This window comes from Muntiacus reevesi, chromosome 20 (genome assembly GCF_963930625.1).
Source record: "Muntiacus reevesi chromosome 20, mMunRee1.1, whole genome shotgun sequence".
Classification (NCBI taxonomy): Eukaryota; Metazoa; Chordata; class Mammalia; order Artiodactyla; family Cervidae; genus Muntiacus; species Muntiacus reevesi.
The window spans coordinates 13,120,802-13,142,242 of NC_089268.1; the positions used below are offsets into that span (position 1 = coordinate 13,120,802).

Consider the following 21,441-nt stretch of genomic DNA (forward strand, 5'->3'; position numbering starts at 1 on the left):
TGCTAGATTGTTTTCTGAAAGGTGGTACGACATACACCCCCACCTGTGCTGTTAGAGAGCTGGTCTCAGTACACCTGGGTCAGCACCAAGAGGATACGTCTTTGAACCTTTGCTAATTTAGTGGGTGGAAAATGGTTTCTCGTTTCCATCACGTTTGAACTGTTACATTGTGTAATCTCATGTTATCTCCTGCATCTTGTGTGATAAGTTTTCCTTTACTCTGTGCGAGGCCAGTGTTTGAAAATATGCCTGTCATATCTTACTCCTTTTTTGGTGTTAATAATAGGGTCATTCCGATGAGCTGTGTGAGTTACCAGTCTGTCTTTATCAATGCTAACAACAGTTATCTTTCAGAATGACTGTTGAACATATCTTGGGAGGTGTCATAGGTATTAGACCAGCCTCCTCTACCTAAAGGGAGGAATATCTCTTGGAAATGGGGGACTTCAGCTCTTCTGGCAGAGCCTGGTTTTTAGACTAGAGTTGCCCTGCCTTGCGGAGGGAAATAGTGAGGCATTTTAATGATGTTGCTTTCCAGTCCTCAGGTGTAAATTTACAGGAGGCTGTATTCTTTGATTCCCTCCTTGGGGTATGAGGGATGCTAGATAAGACTAAATTGTAGAAACATCCCAACCATGTAGTCCCCCGGAACCAGAATAAGGGCCACCAGACCTTAAGGGATTCACAGAAAGAAGAAAACTTCAGGGGGATTTCCCTGGCGGTGTGGTCAAGACTCCATGCTCCCACTGCAGGGGGCGTGGGTTCAGTCCCTGGTTGAGAAACTAAGGTATCCTGCATGCCGAATGGCACAGCCAAAAAAAAAAAAAAAGGAAATTCCAGGAAAGTTGGAATGGTCTTCCTGACCCTTAGGACTAGGCTCTCTTTCCTCAACAAGTTAATAGAGTATTTCCCAAACTCAAGTCATGTACCATCTTCATGACTTTTTTGCAATATTTTATACTATTTATTAAATGCACTTGAAAAAATAAACTTATGTACTCAATTAGATTTACTTTTAAAATCAATCTTATTAGTTCTGTAAGTGGAAAACCAGTGTCATTTGCCCAAAGTAGAAAAGAACCTTAGAAATACAGTGAAACATGAAACAGTCTTATTAATTAAATTCTAAGCCAGATCCTGTTGCTTACAAAATGTTGAACCTGAGGCTGCCCTCACTTTGTTAAAAAATAACCCTAAAGACAGAGTGGTGTCAAACTCAGATCCCTTCTCAAGGGCAGCAGGACTTTAACAGAATAAAAAGAACCACTTGTTCATTTTGAAACTCAATGTTTAATAATAGTACACGTGGGCTACCTAAAATTGTCTCCTGTTCTACCAGTATATGTCCTGCTCTAGAAAATATTTTAGGGTATGTTGCTGTAACAGATTAACTCTGAAATCTCAGTGGATTGACACAACAGATGCTTGTTTCTCACTCATGCTTCCAGACCAAGGGAGGGTAAAGTGGGTGTGGAAGGCAGGCTCTGCTCCACATAGTCACTCTGTCATCCAGGCCGAGGGAGGTGCCACCACCTGGAGCCTCGCCAATTATCACAGCAGAAGAAGGCTTACAGAGAACTCACACGTAGGACTTCCCTAATGGTTCATTGATTAGGACTCTGTACTTCCATTGCAGGAGGCACAGGTTCGATCCCTGGCAGGGGAAGTTCTGCATGCCCTATTGTGTGGCAAAAAAAAAAGAGGGAGAACTCACACCTGTTCTTTACACTTTGGCTCAGAAGGGACTGCCTCACTTCTCTCCTCAGCCTATTGGCCAGAATCAGTAGCCTCACCTAAGTGCAGGGGCTGGGAAGTATAGAGGAGCACGTGGAATATTTGGTGAATTATGCTGTCTTTGTTTCATCTGGTTCTGCAGCATAATGCTGGTCTAGATGCTTCTAGATAAGGAATGGATATGGATATTTTTTATTTGAAGAGGGTAATGATTGTGTATGAGATAGTTTGTAATACTGTTAATAATCTGTTAAGAGAAAGTGGTTGGATATGTCAGACTGTTCCTTGTTAACAATGTCTCCTTTGTTAAAGCTTCATTAAAGAACGGTCAAAAGTCAGCACGGTTCCTCTGAAAAATAAGAAGGCCTCCAGTTTTCATGAGTTTGCCCGGAACACCAGTGATGCTTGGGACATTGGTGATGACGAGGAAGAGGACTTTTCGTCCCCTGCTTTCCAAACTCTGAACTCAAAAGTTGCTTTGGCGACCGCTGCCCAAGTGCTGGAAAACCACAGCAAGCTGAGGGTGAAACCAGAACGGTCCCAGTCAACGACATCCGACGTACCTGCCAGCTACAAGGTCATAAAGTCCAGCAGCGACGCCCACCTGTCCAGAAATTCCAGTAAGTCCGTCCAGCTTCCCGCCATAGGCTCAGCCTTTTCAGCAGAGCGCACTTTATAAAAACAGGTTCTGGGAGGGGCATCCCTCAGATCGTCCACCGGGTGATCCATAAGCGAGCTGGAGCCTGAGGGCCCTCAGGGAGCCTCACTGAGGTCAGGAGCTGTGCTGGCTCCGCCGCCCGGATGGCTGCCTGGCCCTGGGACCCAGGGCTTCACTGCCGACACCCCCGGGCTGCCTGTCCTTCTCTCCTTCCTTTCCCTGTGCGGAGTCCAGAACACTTACGGTGTGGTTGCTTCACGCTTCTTTGGGCCTGGTCAGGTTGAAGTGTGTTGACTAAATGGAGTTGAAGTTGTTAGTGGCTGAATTTCAGAGATGCTTGGCACCGTTCCTTCGCTCTGGGGAAGAGCCCCTAGCAGCAGGTCGTCTCTCTGCTGTTCCTCAGGAACGGAGTCCCAGGTTTGGGTGGCGCAGGAGGAGATCCCACCTTCTTTTCAGGAAACTGGCAGCAGTAACCGGTTGAGAGGATGGAGGTTTTGTGAGATGCTTGGAGACATCTCCTTTTAGTATCCATTGCTGTGTCTCATGTTGCCCTAACGCGTTTTATGGGAGTCAGTTCTGAGCTGGAGGGGAAAGTGCCCTCATACTAGGGAGAGTTGGAACAGCTGACTGTGGTAAAAGGTGAAAAGGAAGTAGAATATCAGAGCCCTGGTGCGTGTCCTGGCTCCTCTTCTAGGAGAACTTCTTTTACAGTTTCAGACAAGGATGTCCTCCAGAAAGGAGGCTGTAAGGCCTGGAAAATCATTCCACAGTCACTTCGCATCTCTGATTTGGGCCCCAGTGATGCGCCCAGACAGGCGTTCAGTGCCCCCAGGTGACCACAGCTCCTGGATATGGAAAGTGTCTTCACATGAGACCGAGGGTCTCCAGAGGGTCCCAGTGTGAGGGGAGGCCCCACCACGATCCCTGACGCGCTGCCCTTGTGCAGCATCGACCACCCGGAGCGCTCCCGTCACGGGGCTCCTCCTGCGGGCGTCGGTCCAGCAGTCACTGATGACCGGAAGCAGCCTTCAGTCTCAGTTCTGTAGCATGTGGGCTGCATTTTCTCAGCCCTATGTCGCACTAGGCATCCAGACCAAGTACTCTGTGGCCGTTGAGTCTGTAAACCTCCTAGTGCTGGTTGATGAGGATTCCCTGTTTAATTGTGACGACTACTTGTTAAGGCCCAAATATGTAAAGAATATGAAACAGTCATGAAAGGGTGGTCAGAATTTAAAACTGAGTTTTGTTTGGGGGAGTAAAATAAATAAGGGTTTTGGCGTCAGGCAGACCCAAGATCACTCAGCTCTCCCTTGCAAATTACTTAACCTCTCTGAGCTATAGTTCCCTCAAAATTGTGATAAATTCCTGCTGTAGTATGTTATAAGGATCAAATGAGAGAACATAGGTAACTGTGACCAGATCAGTGCCTTAGTAAACAGTCAGTAAATGTTAGCGCTGTCCTGCTCATTTCTCATTTCAGAAGTGTCTAGAACCAGACATAGAGTTCAGCTCGAGTCCGTGTGCCTGTTGTTTCAGTCATAATCCCGGCAGAACTAAAAGCCAGTTCATTTTGGTGAGAAATGTCGAAGCACAGAGGGCTAGCCTTAGGCCAGAGCCTCTCATGTTTGGGCCAAAAACAGGTGAGAGCCGTGCGAGGAATACTGACCCTCTGAGCCCTTGGGGCAGCCGGCTGGGGCCTGGGGCTTCGGGAGAGCAGCCATCACCTTTTTTTTTCCGTGGTGTGCTTTTGCAGTGTCATTTTCTATGTGCTCTGAGACGTGGAAAGGGAAGTCTAATACTGCCTTTGACTATGTTGCCAACCCCCCCAGCCCCAAACTCACTAATAGACACCAAGAAAAGTTCCAGGTTGGGATAAGAAGAAAACAATAGATTTTTCCCCTGAAGTCACAAAAAAACTGTCAGATTTGCTTCAGTAGCTGGAGTCTCTGTGCAGAAGATGCCTTGGTATGTATGATAAACACGCACCCCTTTCCCTGAGCTGTCGGAGGGCGGCTGGGTCTCCACCCGCTGGCTGGCCGCCCCGCTGCAGGCGACCTGGCAGCCACGCCTCTGGGGGAGCCCCATGCCCAGCAGTCAGGTCTGAGTTGTCTCTGGATCTGCGCTCGTCACACAACCTGTCCTCTTTCTCTTTCAAACGACCCCTCAGGTGACTCATGCCTGAGGAACCCGCTCCACAAACAGCAGTCACTCCCTCTCCGACCCGTCATCCCGCTCGTCGCCCGCATCTCAGACCAGAACGCTTCTGGGGCGCCCCCGATGACCGTCCGGGAGAAAACGCGCCTGGAAAAATTTCGTCAGCTTCTCTCCAGCCACAACACCGACCTGGGTGAGTCCCCCCCCACCCCCCGCCACCCCCGTGAGCCCCGGGCAAGCTCCGACCTCTCGGTGACTGGAATTCTCAAGAGACCTGGAAGCTATTGCTCTTTATTCTTCCTTCTTTTACTTTTCCAGCATCTCCTGATCTGGTGCCCATTGAAGTGACACGCAGGTATCGCAGTCAGAAATACATTAACTAGAAATCAGGGGCCAAGTTAGGCGGGACTGGACTCCGTGGCCTGTAGACCCTAGTGCACCCTTTCTGGCTTCAATCTCCTCTACCCCCAGGCGATTCCTCCTGAAATCCACACCTCCTGGTCTTCCTCCTCCCTCTAACTCTAATCTCTGAGCTGACTGGATCACTGCTGCAGAGCTATGACCTTGGCTGCTCAGGGCTGTTGTTTTGGGCTTTTCACCGGTGCTTGTCGGTAGCTGGCGGTGGTGGTGGCAGTGGCGATGGCGGTCATCCTACTGAAACGCTGGGAGGCTCCAGGCAGCGCTGGCTGAGGCTCGTTTCAGGGCCCCCATGGGAAGGGCTAAGTCCAACCACACCTTCATCTTTTTGCAGATGAACTGAGGAAGTGTAGCTGGCCGGGGGTTCCCAGGGAGGTTCGGCCTGTAACTTGGAGACTTCTGTCGGTGAGTTCTGCCCACTGGGTAGAGAAGTGCAAGCCTTACACAGCCCCGCCTGCCTGCGGGGACTGGTCTGGGCACATCGGTCTTGCCCCATAGACTTCTCTGATCCTAGCCGATATGGGACTGAAGTCCTGTCTCAGCATAAAGAATCACATCCTCAATAGTTTGTTCCCACTCGTGTAGAAGAGCATAGGTTTGTGTGGATAGTCCCGATCTCACCTTCTCAGCACCGAGGAGGTGTCCAGTGAGGCTGGGTGAGCCAGCTCTCGTGTGGGCAGGTCCCACTTTCCCTGTGCTTCCCTCCTTTCTCAGTAGGAATGACTAAGGGGGTTGAAACCCACTTCCCAACCGTGAAGAGTTGATAAACAGGCCTCCCTCAGAAGCCTGCAGTCGTCCCACGTTCACTAAGTCACGGAGCCCTGTGCCAGCCGCTGTGGTAGGAACACTCTGATCTCCTGAGCCCGTAAAATCCATTCATTCATGAGGATTTATTGAGGGCAAGCTGTTCAATGGGCATGATGCCAGGTGCTGTGAGGATACACAGAGGTGGGCCCCGCACAGCTCCGGCTCGCCAGGCGCTTGCTTGCTCTGTGGACGTGTCCCTTCCCTGTCTGTGAGAGGACGACTCTTGCTCCTAATCGGCCCCCACCCCGGGCTCGAGCAGCCTTGGAGTCACTGCCCCTGCTTCTAAGAACTCCAAATGCTGTTAGAAGTAGCTGCGGTGAGAATGGAAGGGGAACAAGAGATGTCAGAATTGAGAGTGGGATCTAGACCAGGGATGGCCCAGAGCTGGGGCCAGGAGCGAGGGGCTGCTGCCAGAAGTTCTGTGTCTGGACGTTGCAGCTGCTGTGTCACAGATTCCATTCAGCCTCCTAAGCTGGTAATTCTCAACATTACTGTGGAAAAGAATTATGTAACTAGCACAAGCTCACACGGCTCGCCACTGAGATGCGCCGCGGAGGCTGCCACCTCTCCGTGACCCTGGGAAGGATTGCCTCGCGCACACACACAGCCCCAGGAGTCCTGACTTGGGTCCAGTTCCCTCCCACTGACCTACATTCGCTACTTTACTGTGCCAGGCCCGGAGCTCTGCAGTGCTCCCCAGCAGGACCCGCGCCTGGGGCTGCGGGAGTACATAACCCCGAGAAACCCGGCCAGGCTTTATCTGCCCACACGTGCGTCTCACTGAATGAGGAAAGGGCAAACCCTGGGTGGCCAAAACCAAAAAGGGATTTACCCTTGTCCTCTTGGCGGCTTTCTTTCCCTTCCTTTGAAAGTTTCAAAGCCACTGCTCAGGCTAAAATAAAAGTTAAGGATTCATCCAACCAGTGCCTGTCCCCATCTGACAAGCGGTCCTATCTACAGGGTTATCTCCCAGCAAACACTGAGAGGAGGAAGTTGACCTTGCAGCGGAAGCGGGAAGAGTATTTTGGCTTCATTGAGCAGTATTATGACTCCCGAAATGAGGAACATCACCAGGATACCTACAGACAGGTACGTCATCACCTGCTGCCCTTTTGCCCACTAGTCATAGTTCTCAGGTGTGGCTCCTGGAAAGTGCTCTTGGGGTACAGGTTTGCCAAGTCTTCAGGCTTCAGTGGTTAGGAATTAAATTTTTTCCCAGAACTGTATCCCCTCTTTCTAATTCAGTAGCTCTGATTTTAGCCTTTTTTTTTTGGCTGTGCTACACGGCATGTGAGATCTTAGTTCCCCAACCAAGGATCAAACCCATGCAGTGGAAGCTTGGAATCTTAACCATTGGACTGCCAGGGAAGTCCCTAGACATTTTCAATAGATAGATTTTGGGGAGTCCCTGGTCAGTAGCAGTGCTTCTTGGGCTTTAATATGCATAGAAATCACCTAGGATTTTGATAAAATTCCAACTTGGGATTATGGTAAAATGCAGATTCTTATTCAGGAGATCTAGAGTGAGCCCTTCGCTTCCACTGAGTTCCCAGGCGATGCCAACGCTGCTGGTCCACAGACGACCCTTGTGAGAATAGTCAGGGTGTTGGGACACAAGATGAAGGATGAGTTCACTCAGTGAGTCCATCCCCCTGGCCTCTGCAGTGCCTCTTTGGCTTTGTCTGTCTGTCTTGTAGGAGCCATAGCCATCAGCAGCCTTAGCCGGGAGAGCCCTACCATTGCCCATAGTGGTCCGCACAGCCTGTGGAAAGGTGGAAGCTGTGGAAAGGGGCCTGATGGTTGCAGAGGGGAAGACACTGGGTGTGGGCAGCTGTCTGCAATGGGCCCCAAGAGCTGAAGTAGGCTCAGCCGCTGCTGATACAGTCCTTAGGGCTGTTGCTGTGGTTTAGTCCCTCAGTCATGTCCCTGACTCTTCGCGACCTCATAGACTGTAGCCCAACAGGCTCCCCGTCCATGGGATTTTCCAGGCAAAGATACTGAAGTGAGTTCCCATTTCCTTCTCCAGGAGATCTTCCCAACCCAGGAATGGAACTCGCATTGGCAGGCAGGTTCTTTACTCGCTGAGCCACCAGGCAAGCCTGGTGGGTTATTAGACATTGGTAAATCCCAAAACCAATCATCATGACAGCTTTGGTAACAGAAACCAGAACGTTCAGTGCCAGTTATTCAACGCCAGCTCCCTCTGGTTCCCTATCCTGGTACAGTTTTGGAGCCTCCTGAGCTCTTTTAGTTCTTACGGACTGTTGAGGATTAAGAACCTGAAAGAGGTGTACACATTTTGATCCTATCTGTTAAATTTAAGTACAGGCCCAGAGTAAAACAGATGCCAGACAATAGGGGAAAGCAGCTGGTTCTCCTGAGTTGTGAAGCCTATTGCTGTTTGATGTTAAGTGGTTTGTTCAAGGAGGTTTCATTACTGTTCAGTTAGGTGTTGCTGTCATGGGAATGTATTCCACATGGACAGGTAGGTTTCTAAAGCCTTCTAAAGTTCTTTCTAAAGATAAATTTGACTCTCATTCTTACTCCCTTTGATTCCCAGATCCTAAGAAAATAACTTCTCAAAAGAACAAAGTGGCATTTGTGTTTTTGGATGACGGCTTCTCTCTTTCAGATTCACATTGACATTCCAAGGACGAATCCTCTCATTCCATTGTTCCAGCAGCCACTTGTGCAGGAGGTGAGGGAGTACTTCACACTGTCGCCCGCCCCCAACCGCACAGGCCTCTGCAGCGCTGTCCCTGGGGGAGTGCTCGGCCCCGCCTCCAGCCTCGGGGCACTATGGCTAATCCTGATGGTACCCTGCGTTCGCAGATGGAGCTTCTGTCTTTCAGAGCACTTTCTTGTGGGTTCCCATTAGGTCCTCATAACAAACCTGCGGGCTGAGTAGCGCTTTGAAGCATTAAGGGACTTGCCCAGAGTCAGAGCCCACCTGGTGATGGAATGAAGACTAGAAGCTGCTAGAATTCCTAGTCCTGTGTTTGCTGTACTTGATAAAGCTGGGAGTTGTGTGTGTGTGTGTGTGTGTGTGTGTGTGTGTGTGTGTGTGTTAACGATGCAAAACGTAAAATTTACTGTCATAACCATTTTTAAGCATAGAGTTTGGTGACATTAAGTGCATTCATATTGTTGTTCAATCATCACCATCATCCGTCTCTACCACACTTTTTCATTTTCCCACACTGAAGCTTTGTACCCGTGACGCAGTAGTTTTCCATTCCCCAGCAGCTGCCGTTCTACTTCCTGTGTCTATGAGTCTGACTATTCTAGGTACCTCAGATAAAGGGGATCATACAGTAATTGTTGCTTTGTGACTGGCTTATTTGACTTAGCATAATACCTTTGAGGTTCATTCATGTTGTCAGACTTTCCTTCCTTTTAAAAACGAGCTTATATTCCATTGTACGTATGTAAGACATTGTTGATCTGCTGTTTGTCAGCGGACACTAAGGCGGTATTGTGAGCGGCGCTGCTATGAACGTGGCTGTGCAAGCATCTGAGTCCCTATTTTAAATTCTTTTCAGGTACATACCCAGAAGTCAAATTAGTAGTGATACGTTGAGACCTAACAATTGAGCAGTTAGCAAAGCACATGAAAGGTTTCAGTGGGACTATTATCTTTTGACTAAGCAAGAGGTATAAACTCCTTGAGATTAGAGATTTCCTTACGACTTAATAGTAGCTAGGACTCTGGGTGGAAGTGCTCTTTGAATTATGTTTTCACTCATCCTCGTAGTAAAGAATGTGATTTAAAATGCTCAAAATAATTTCTTTTTGACTTCAGATTATATTCATAATTCTGTTTAAATATAGATGTGTCTAATGATGGGATCCCTCATAACTTACCAGTAACTTAAAGAAGGTTTTGAGGGTCATGCCGTTGTTTTACCTGTAAGAATCAGCTCAAAGAAAGGTGAAAACCCACTCAGGATATCTTTGTGTCTCCCTTTCAGTTTCCCTTGGCTCAGCCCTATTTATTCCTCATTTTAACTTGAAGATGTTCAGATCTTTCACCTGTGCATGCATCCTTTAAACTTGGAGACAGGGCAAAGTACTTCATTTAAAAGGATTCTTCAGGCAGTGGAACCGGCATACAGAGAAAGAAACTCAAACTGCCGTCTTTCCAGTTTTCCTTGAATCACCTTTCCATCTAGCAGACTGTAGCCATCATAAACAGAATGAATTGCCAACCAGGGAGCAGAAAATTAAGTAACATTGAATATTGAGAGACTTGATTTACAAACCTGAAAGATACCTGAGGACTGAGAATAGTGAGAATTACCCACACTGGTAGCAGAGGTGTCTCAGAGGCAGAGAGGCTTGTCCCAGCCTTGTTCTGTAGTGAAGATTCCATGGTCCCCCAGGTCATCAGGCTTGGCGCTCTTCAGTTCCCATCTCTTTGGCACTTCCACTTGCATGGCGTGTATGTCTTCTTGTCCCATCCTTACTAGAGAGGGATGACTGCAGGTCTCCTGATTCTGAATGGCTCGCCTCCCTGCACTTACTCACCAGAGATGTGTGTATTTACGAGGAACTGATAGCTTGAAATAGAAGTGCTGATAAGTCCTTCAGAAGGGCTGAGCTGGAGGAGCTTTTAATAGAGACGTCCAGTCAGACACGGGCCACTGGGTGTGTGAGGATTCAGAGTGGGGCAGGGAAGTCTTGAGAGCTTCCTGAACCTGGTGGGTCTGCTTGAGCCCTAGTTTCAAGGGAGGGAGGAGGGCGTTTAGCAGCAGAGGAAAGAATGTCAGAGGGGCCCCATTGGAATGCTGGGCCTGACACAAATGAGGATGCCACGCCCTTCCCCTCAGCCCCAGGGAGCAAGCAGGCCCCTCTAGGGGAGGCAGAGAGGCCAGCTCCTTCCAGACAGGGCCTTGCTCACACTGCCTGCAAGGACAGGGGTGTTAATGATGGGAGTGTTTCTCAGCTGGCTTGGCCAGCTGTGAGGCATACTCAGCACGGGATTTGGGCTGGGAAACATCCTTTGTCTCTAGATTCTCCACGTTTCTCCTACACTGACTAACCAACTCCAAAACCATACAACCATCTCTTTTTCACTTTTCTCCTTGGGAAGTTTTTGCTTCCTTGGCGCCTGACCTCCGGGAGGCCTCTTCATTCTGCCTGCAGAGCTGGCTGATGGGGCTCCGCAGACTACACATACAGTGGAGGCCCCCTCATCTCCTGTCCCCCCTGCACGTGGTCATCGTCACCTCTGTCATCCCTCTGGTGTGGTCCAGAGACAGGAGACAGTCCAGTCAGAGCCAGTCTGAGGGATGTGCTCGGCCCAGGAGCTGTGGTCGACAGGCCGAAGCCAGAATGGGTACCAGCAGGTTGAGAGAAGACAGGGGGAAGCCCTGAGGGTCTAGTGAAAGCAGAGAGGAGGGTAAGAGACTCTGGAAAGGGAACCATAAGGGTCTTTTCTTTCTCTCCAGACTAAGCCTCTGGCCTCTTGTGGCTAATATACTCAACCCCAGAGGCATTCCCAGCTGTAGGATTTGGTTCATTTGACTTCCTATCCCCAGCAAACATCTGGGTTGCATCCTGATGTGTGAAATGACTTCCCGCATGTATTGTCTGTCACTGGTTCCTAGTCAGACTGGGTTAGAAGTAAATCTAGATCTAGGTCTCCTTCCATCTCAGCAGGGAGAAAGAGGAGGGTTGATAGAGAAGAGATTTCCTCTCTGTACTGTAATGAGCAAAAGAGATTTAGAAAACGTATCAGAACTTAGATATTCTGATAACTTGCTCCTGGAAATAGAGAAACAGCATCTAGAAATGAGCACAGTGGCCTGAATTAATGACATCCATAGCAACCCTTTCCCTAAGCCACCCATGTCACTCTCCTTTCTGTTTCCCAAATTTATATCATGATGACTAGATACTAGAAAGAGAAGCAAAGGGCAAGAAGTACCTGTTGTTGCTGTTGTTGTTTTTTAGTTGCTAAGTCATGTCCGACTCTAGCAACCCCATGAACTATAGCCTCGCGGGCTCTTCTGTCCATGGGATTTTCCAGGCAAGAATACTGGAGTGGGTTGCTATTCCCTTCTTCAGGGGACCTTCCCGACCCAGGGATCGAACCTGCATCTCCTGCATTGTTGGATGGATTCTTTACCAACTCCTGTTTAAAAGCAATTTGTATCTTAGAAACTTTCTGTATTTACAGACTTCTTTGTCCCACAGTAATTTTTAAATTTTTCCTACAAATTCTGCGGCAGTGCTGAGTTAAATTGTGAGGGAGGTAAATGGAGGGAGGGAGAGTATCCCCATGATTTAACGTCATGACATCTTTCTTTCTCATTTTCCTAGATCTTCGAAAGAATTCTATTTATTTGGGCCATCCGACACCCCGCCAGTGGGTATGTCCAGGGAATTAATGACCTGGTCACTCCGTTCTTTGTCGTCTTCCTCTCAGAATATGTGGGTAAGAAGCATGAGTCCCAAGTTGAACAAGCTTTTGCTCTTTTTTCATCTGTGGTCTGTTTGTTTTTCCCAAGAGTGCAGCCAGTGGGCACATCTTGCTAAAAAGAGATAGTGGCTTTAGAATACACAACTGAACCTGTTTTAACAGCAACAGCAGCCTGGAATTTATCTCTCGAGATGGTCACAGATCTCTGCTAAAAAGACCTGCTTTGCCACAAGAATGGCCAAGTTGGCATATTTATGTTCCACCATAAACAGATGGTTTGATCCCTCATCTGAGGTTCTTTTAGGATTATTTTGAACTTGACTCTAACACAGGCCCTCACCTGTGAAAGCTGGAATTTCAGATTATACATCAGGCCTCCATACGTTCATTTACACGCCATATCTTAGGAGCAGGGTATGGGCCTGCAGAGGCGGCAGGGTGGTGCCAGGTTCCAGCTCACGTTGGAGGCGATGAAATGGGCCAGGGAGAGCTCCAGGACCTTGGTTTCTCCTACTTCCTTCTTCGCCCCTTACCTCACTGTGTTCTTGTCACTTTTTTTTTGTTTTTAAGTTTAAGGAAGATAGTTCTTTTTAGAGTTCATTAATTTATGGCTGCACCGGATCTTCATTGCTACATGTGGACTTTCTCTAGTTGCAGCAAGTGGGGGCTACTCTCCAGTTACGGTACACAGGCTTCTCATTTCAGGAGCTTGTGTGGTTGCAGAGCACGGGCTCTCCAGCGCGAGGGGCTTTAGAGTTGTGGTGTGTGGACTCAGCATGCAGCTCATGGGCTCTAGAGGGCAAGCTCGGTAGTTGCGGCACATAGGCTGAGTTGCCCCATGGCACGTGGAATCTTCCTGGACCATGAATCAAATGCATGTCCCCTGCAGTGGCAGGTAGATTCTTAACCGCTGGATCATCAAGGAGAAGTCCCCAGCAGTTAGGTTTTCTTACAGTGCCAGCCACACTACTCCAGCCAGGCCTAAATCAGGCAGTCTCAAAAGGCGTTGAGGATTCTCAGCTTCTCCTGTTGATTCCCTTAATCTCACGTTGTTTTGCAGAAAGTCTTCACTTTTGTCTCAGGTTCAAAGGATTTGTTAACAAAAGAAGCCACTCGTTATTTTCAAATAAACAATACCAGTATTTATTAGGCTTCCCTGGTAGCTCAGCTGGTGAAGAATCTGCCTGCAGTGCAGGAGACCCCAATTAGATTGCTGGGTCGGGAAGATTCCCTGGAAAAGGGATAGGCTACCTACTCCAGTATTCTTTGGCTTCCCTGGTGGTTCAGCTGGTAAAGAATCTGCCTGCAGTGAGGGAGACCTGGGTTCAGTCCCTGGGTTGGGAGGATCCCCTGGAGAAGGGAACGGTTATCCCCTCCAGTATTCTGGCCTGGAGAATTTCATGGGCTGTATAGTATTGCAAAGAGTTGGACATGACTGAGTGACTTTCACTTTCAATATTTATTAGAGAATTATATCGCTTACTTTCAATATACTAACAGTAAAAGAAAAGAGAAATAGAAACAGCAGAGGATACATCATCAAGCTGGGTTTTGAACAACATCCATAAACTCAAACTGCCCTGGAAGTCCCGTGTCACAGCACATCTGGAGTCCCAGTTGGGCAAAAGTCCAGGCAGCGTATCCCCTGCACGGGTGAGACTTCAAAAATTCCATTTCAGGGTTCCGCTTATAATCCCAGGATGCAAACTGATATCGTCATCAATCTGTGAGCAAATTGCATCTCTGGTTTCATGTTAATGCTGTTTGTTTTGTTGTGAAAAACTTGGAATGTCGTTGACACCTGGGGCTTGGTGGGCCAGACCCCATCCAGGGGCTCCGCAGTCTAAAAATTCAGCCCCATCTTATCTGTGGTGCTGCCAGACTTGCACTCACAGCACGCAGTCAGGGCGGCGTCCAGGCAGGATGGACGCAGGTCAGAGGCCTGCTCTGCTTTGTCTCTGAGGCCAAACGAGACCATTTAATTCCCTAACACTTGTGCTTCGAGATTCACAGGAAAACCCATCTGTCATGCGGCCTGATGCTTTTGTTCTCTTATCGGTCAAAAAGAAGCTCATGTGGGAATCAGAACATGGGAAAGGATTTTAGGAAACTATCCGTCTCCTCCGCCCCTTTTCTTGCCTCATTATTGGCAAAGCTGGGACTAGAACCCTTCTCTTCAGGCCCTGGGGGTGGTAGGTAATGAGATGATGCCATCGCAGCGGGTAGGTCAGGCATGAGAAGGGGGCTGGCTTAGAGTCCCTTGGAGTGGGGGGCATGAGAGATGTCTCACTTGATCCTTCCCTTGCAGGTTTTCTGGTGGGACCAAAGGGATGGTGTTTTGGGCTTTCATGAGGCAGCTTTTTTTTTTTTTTTTTTTTTTTTTTTTAGTGATTTGAAAAGGAATGCAACCAAATGATGTCATTCCTTGTTCTGCCTTAAGTGACAGCGACCAGGGCAGACCTGAGAGGATGAAAGTCACACTCTTGTCCACACTGTCAAGTCACCCTAAGCAAAAGCATATAAATAAAGCTTTTGCTGGAGAACTTTTATTTTCCTCTCTTATCAATTGATCAGTTTTTGCAAGTGCCTTCATTCTGTGTGTGTAACTTAATTATAAAGAGCAGTGCAGCTGACGCTTGCTGGAGTACTTGATTCTTGCAGGAGTACTTTTCTGAAATGGTGTTAAAGGATGAGCCTTGTTGTTGTTATTTAGTTGCTAAGTCGTGTCCAGACTCTTTTGTGACCCCATGGATTGTAGCTCACCAGCCTCTTCTGTCCATGGGATTCTCCAGGCAAGAATACTGGAGTGGGCTGCCATATCCTTCTCCAGTGGATATTCCCAACCCAGGGATTGAACCCAGGTCTCCTGCATTGGCAGATGGAGTCTTTACCACTGAACCACCAGGGGAACCCAAGGATGAGCCCAGGAAGATATTAATCCATTCATTAATCTACATTTGAGGTCTAGAGGCTGGCATGTAGCATTGCCAGATATTATGCTAGTTTAGGAAATCCTCAGCAGCTGCAGTTCTAGTTGGCTGTTAATTATCTTGTGAGCTGTCATTTGTGTGTGTGTTTTTTTTTGTCCCCAATTTTCCTCCACCTTCTCTAGGCACCCATCCCATTACTACCTTAACTCCGTCAGCCCCACTGTGCGCTGTGCCTTTCTCTGATAGGTCTGACTGCATTCTGATCTGTGTTTGGTTTGTCAGCCCCACCTGCTGACCAGTGAAATCATTGCTCGCCCACAGCATTTACATAGCAAAGTGTGGGCTTCTGTGCCCCTCCTCAGCAAGGAGGCCTTTCTGAGTAAGGCTGCAGTCAGCCTCACCTCTGCAGCCGCCTTCAGATAGGTCTTTGGTACCTCCTCCCAGAGCTAGGAAAGTGGAGCCCATTCATGTTTTACGAAAGCTTTAATTATATTACATTTCTAAACATATGTAAAAGTAGAAAAAATAATACCAGAAATCCTCATACACTTGCCACCCAACTTCACACCTCTGTCAATTCTTCACTCACTCACCTTTGTGAGTAAGCAAATCTCAGTGTCAAGCAACATATGATTTCATCCATAAATACTTCCATATGTGTCACTCGAAGATCATGATTAAAGAAACTCACAGCCATAATGTAGTTATTACATCTGAGAAGTTATAATAGTTCCTTAATATAGTCTGATATACAGCAGTATTCAAGTTTTCTTGAGTCCATAAATATATTTAACATTTTGTTTGAATCAAGGTTCAGATCAGGTCCACACATTCTACTGGTTTGTTGATATATTTCTTAAGTCTCAATCTATCAATTCCCATCCATCTCTGTTATTTTCCCAGTTTTCAAACTGGGACTTTGCCATGCCAACCAGTAATATTACAATGATTTTCAAAACACTTTACCATTTGCAAAGTACTTTGACCTGATTTCCTTTAGTAGCCGCCAGTATCTCTTTAGAGTAGATATATGAACCCATTTTACAAGTATGAGAAATCGAAGACTCAGATATTTAATGAGTTTCCCAAACTCAAGCCTCCATCTTTTAACCTGAATGCTTGTGCTCTTTGGGCTTCCCTGGGGGCTCAGCGGTAAAGAATCTGTCTGCAACGCAGGAGACCTGGGTTCCATCCCTGGGTTGGGAAGATCCCCTGGAGAAGGGAAAGGCTACCCACTCCAGTATTCTGACCTGGAGAATCCCATGGACTCTACAGTCCATGGGGTCGCAGAGTCGGACATAGCTGAGCGACTTTCACTTTCACTTTTGCTCTTTATATGACTTGGTGATATCGCAGTTTAGATGTATCTTCTCCATTCTCTGCTGCAAAGCATGTGGCACATTTCTTGTTACTCCTTGCCTCAAACAAAAAACCAAAATAAGCAAAAAATTACAGTAGAAGTACTTGCTTGTTTAAAAAAAAGATCAAAACAATAAAGAAGTGTTATTACCCCACCCGTACCCTCCACCACAAGAGATAACACCCTTTGATGTGTATTTTTCCAGCCCTTTTCCTGTGTGAGAAGAGACCTGCATATGTTATTTTTCTTTGTTTTGCCCAGAAAAATAGAATCAGACTATCCATACTTTTCTCAGTCTTTCTTGCTTTCACTCACAAGTATCTGGCCAGCTTTCCAGGTTCTGACATACAGGTCTGTGTTGTCATTTTCAGCAATTCCATCTATTTTCATTTAGCTTTACTATAGTGCAGTGAACAGTTCTTTTATAGTAGGGCATTTAAATGGTCTATAGTTTTTAGCCATTATAGGTAACATTTTAATGAATATCCTTACGCATATTTTCTTATACCTTTGTCTTGAAATACATGTTTTTCTGAAAGAGCGTCCATAGAAGTGAATCTGCTAGTCCTAAAAGCATGCCTAATAGATGCCACTAACTTACACTGCAGAGGTTTACGGCAGTTTGTACTCCAACCACTAATGTTTAGGTGCACTTTTCTTCACATCCTTATTAGCAAGTCTAATTGTGGTTCACCAGTCTGGCAGATAAACTGCGGTTTGTGTTTCAGTTTTTATTGCCACTTACTCGTCAGCGAGGTGGTTTATCTTTTGTGTATTAGCATTTGTTTCTTTTGTCATCTGGTTGTTCAGATACTTACACTTTTTTTTTCTTCTATTGTACTGTTGGTCTCATTTTTTAAGAGCTTTATGTGGATTAGATATACTCATTTTTCATCTGTTATATGTTGCTAGTATTCAACCTTTTTTGACACACCCACTCCAAGGGAATTCTTTATGGTTCAACCTAGTATTTTTTTCTCTCCCAGATCATCATTTATCTTTTCAACTTTTATTATGTCTCCTTATATAGCTCTTCCTAATTTTTATGTCGTCAAATCTGTCCATTCAACAGGTGTTCATTGAGCTTCTACTCTATGCCAGAGGATAGAGTGAATAAAGGGAACAGGTGTGGGCCCTGCCCCCTTATGGAGCATCCCATCTAGTGGGGAGCTGAGGGGCTCACAAAGAAGTAAGTCATTGCAAAGCATGACATGAGAGAAATACCTCGTCCTCTGAGGTTTCTAGATTTGGTATGTTGCTTAGGAAGTTTTACCTTCCCCACCACAATATTATAAAGATGCTCTTTCATGTTTTCTTTTAGTACTCTTGTGGCTCTGATTTTACATTTAGATTTTTAAATTCTATTAGTAAAATTTATTTTCTTTTACAGTGGGGTTGATATTTAAAGTTACTATTCCAGCTGGATACTTCATTATTTATCACTGTTTATATATAGTACATACTTTCTTCACTGGTGTGAAATCTCTCTTCATAATATAGTATAAATTCTTTTATTTACATGGTTTTGCATTTATCTCTATTTCTATGCATCTTCCCAGGTGGCTCAGTGGTAAAGAATCTGCCTGCCAAAGCAGGAGACTCAAGAGATGCAGGTTCAATCCCTGAGTCAGGAAGATCCCCTGGAGTAGGAAATTGCAACCCACTCGGATATTATTGCCTGAAAAATTCCATGGTCAGCTGACAGGCTTCAGTCCACAGCATCACAGAGTCAGACATGAATGAGCTCGCACACACGCGCACGCGCACACACCTACTATGCATGTACCACACAACTTGGATATTTGAGCTTTAGAGGGTGTTTTATTAGTATTTCAGGACTGGTCTATTTCATCATCCTTTTTAAAAAATTGTCTTGACTCTTCTTCCAGATGAACTTACCTAGTTCAGGAAATAGGGAACCTACCTACTTCAGGAGGTAAGAAGAATTTTTATTGGAGATGCAGTAATTTTACAAATTAGTTTTGTGGGTTTTTTTTTTTGATAGCAGCTTAGTGATATGTCATTCATATATCATATAATTCACCCATTTAACATGTACAATTCAGTAATTTTTCATATATTTATAGAGTTGTATAACCATCACCACAGTCAATTTTAGAATATTTTCATCAACCCCAAAAGAAACTCTGTACCTTATATCCATCAATACCAAGCCCCCCCAACCCCCTCTACTCCTACCCGCTCTTGATTTCTGCCTCTGTGGATTTGCCTTTTCTGGACATTTCATCAAAATGGAATCCTATAATATGTGATCTTTTATGTCTAGTTTCTCTCATTTAGCTTGTTCTTGAGATTCATCCAGGTTGTAGCCTGTGTCAGTACTTCACTCCTTTTTTATGGTCAAATAAGTATTCCATTGTATGAACATACCACATTTCATTTATCTGTTCATCAGTTGCTGGATATAAATTAAGCTTCAAAGAAACAAGGCATACAGGCTTCCCTCCAGCCTCAAGGCCTTTCCTGAACACAGACTCAGCATTGTTTGTGGCCTCCAAGAGCAGGTCCCTTGTCTGAGGAATGATGCTGCTCTTCTCCCTTGCTCTAATAGTGCCGCATCCCAGGAAGGCAGCTGCTGTGAAAGGTGTTTAGTTATGACTCTCCCTGCTACGGGAGGCCTCTGGGATCCTTCACCCAGGGAACAGGCCAGGCAGGTGTCCCCAGGCAGCCTCGCCCACCGCCTCATCTGCCTGAGCTGTAGCACGGAGGATGTGCCGCAGAAGAGCTGTGGGACCCACAGCACCTTGTTTGGCCTCTCTCCTTTCTCCTCCGCTGTCTGTTCTCTATTGCTCTTTAAAAACATTTTTAAAAATATGTGTTTGTTTATTTTTTGCTGCATCAGGCTCTAGAGCACACAGTCTCCATAGTTGAGCTTAGTTGCCCACAACACGTGGAATCTTAGTTCCCTGACCAGGGATCATCCTCATCCCCTGCGTTGAAAGGCAGATATTTAACCACTGGACCACAAGGGAAGTCCCAATTCTCCGTTACTTTTATAAAGTAGCACCTGAGCTTGCTTCATGCTTTGTGTCATGTTTGTTGTAAAATAGCTGAAAATGGGGAGAGCCGGTGACTCCCCTCTGTTGAGAGAATTTTTCTGTACCTAACTTAGCCCCGCTCTCCCCAGTTCCCGCTTTTTTTTTTTTTTTGCTGAAACCCGCAGCTCGAATTGAAGTGGGTCCTCTGTGGATAAGCCAGCTGTGTCTGGGTCCAGCGGTGACAGTGCTGGAGGGTCACCCCTGGGGAGATACAGTCTCTGGACCGTGACCCCTGAGACAGTTAAATACCTCCGGACTCTCCAAAACCCTTTTGGACTTAAATGGCACTATTGATCTAATTCAGAACATAATGTAATTGATAGTAGAGTCATCACCAAAATAAACTGTGTAACAGCAACTGTGTAAGCGATGTGAATGAGGAATTGTCTGGAAGAGAGGGACCCATGACATGTTCTTTTTTCAAAAGAAGAGTGATGGCTGGTGATTTCTTTCATTGCAAAGTGAAACACTAATGAATAACTCTCCCCCTTCTCTGCGTGAAGTACTACAGCAGGATTTTCATTTCATGTTTTTCTTAGAAGCACAGTAGCAATTGAAGTCCCAGAAGGGAAGTCTTAAAATCTCTGACTCATGTTCCCTGCATGACATTTATGCTCAGATATGTCACAGGTAACACTCAAAACCCTTCAAGTTCGTCTTCAACAGTACGTGAACCGAGGACTTCCAGATGTACAAGCTGGATTTAAAAAACGCAGAGGAACCAGAGATCAAATTGCCAGCATCTGTTGGAAGATAGAAAAAGCAAGGGGATTCCAAATAAATATCTGCTTCATTGACTCTCCTAAACCCTTTGACTATATGGGTCACAGCAAACTGTGGAAAATTCTGAAAGAGATGGAAATACCAGACCACCTTACCTGTCTCCTGAGAAGCTTGTGTTCAGGTCAAGAAGCAACAGCTAGAACCTGACATGGAACAGCAGACTGGTTCAAAATTGGTAAAGGAGTACAACTAGGCTGTATATTATCACCTGGCTTATTTAACTTCTATGCAGAATGTATCACGCAAAATGCTGGGCTGGAAGACTCACAAGCTGTAATCAAGATTACTGGGAGAAATATCAATAACCTCAGATGTGCAGATGATACCACCCTAATGGCAGAAAGCAAAGAGGAACTAAAGAGCCTTTTGATGAGGTTGGAAGAGGAGAATGGAAAAAACTGGCTTAAAATTCAACATTCAAAAAACTAAGATCATGGCATCTAGTCCCATCACTTCATGACAAACAGATGGAGATAAAGTGGAAACAGTAACAGATTTTATTTTCTTGGGCTCCAAAATCACTGTGGATGGTGATTGCAGCCACAAAATTGAAAGATGCTTGCTTCTTGGAAGAAAAGCTATGACAAACCTGGACAGAGTATTAAAAAGTAGAGACATCACTTTGCCCACAAAGCCCAAAGCTATGGTTAGTCAAAGCTATGGTTTTTCTAGGAGTTATATATAAATGTAAGCATCGGACCATAAAGAAGGCTGAACCCTGAAGAATTTATGCTTTCAAACTGTGGTACTGGAGGAGACTCTTTGAGAGTCTCTTGGACTGCAAGGAGATCAAACCAGTCAATCCTGAAGGAACTCAGTCCTGAATATTCATTGAAAGGACTGATGCGGAAGGTGAAATTCCAATACTTTGGCCACCTAATGTGAAGAACTGACTCATTTGAAAAGACCCTGATGCTGCGAAATGTTGAGGGCTGGAGAAGAGAAGGGGGTGACAGAAGATAAGAAAGTTGGATGGAATCACTCGCTCAATGGACATGAGTTTGAGCAATCTCTGGGAAATAGTGAAGGACAGGGAAGCCTGGTGTGCTATAGTTCATGGGGGTCACAGAGTCAGACACGACTTAGTGACTGAACAACAGTGACATGTCATAAAT

At 46.2% G+C, this 21,441-nt stretch overlaps 1 protein-coding gene across 3 annotated transcripts in view; it reads left to right on the forward strand.

The window, feature by feature from the left end:
* The window catches only part of TBC1D22B (TBC1 domain family member 22B), an 80,511-nt gene that overhangs the window by 26,020 nt on the left and 33,050 nt on the right, over window positions 1-21,441 (forward strand). For all 3 annotated transcript variants that reach the window (XM_065912834.1, XM_065912833.1, XM_065912835.1), the window contains exons 3-8: window positions 2,047-2,354; window positions 4,560-4,739; window positions 5,298-5,368; window positions 6,731-6,859; window positions 8,403-8,468; window positions 12,095-12,209. In XM_065912834.1, coding sequence (XP_065768906.1) covers window positions 2,047-2,354; window positions 4,560-4,739; window positions 5,298-5,368; window positions 6,731-6,859; window positions 8,403-8,468; window positions 12,095-12,209 — 869 coding nt within the window. The remainder of the gene's footprint in view (window positions 1-2,046; window positions 2,355-4,559; window positions 4,740-5,297; window positions 5,369-6,730; window positions 6,860-8,402; window positions 8,469-12,094; window positions 12,210-21,441) is intronic.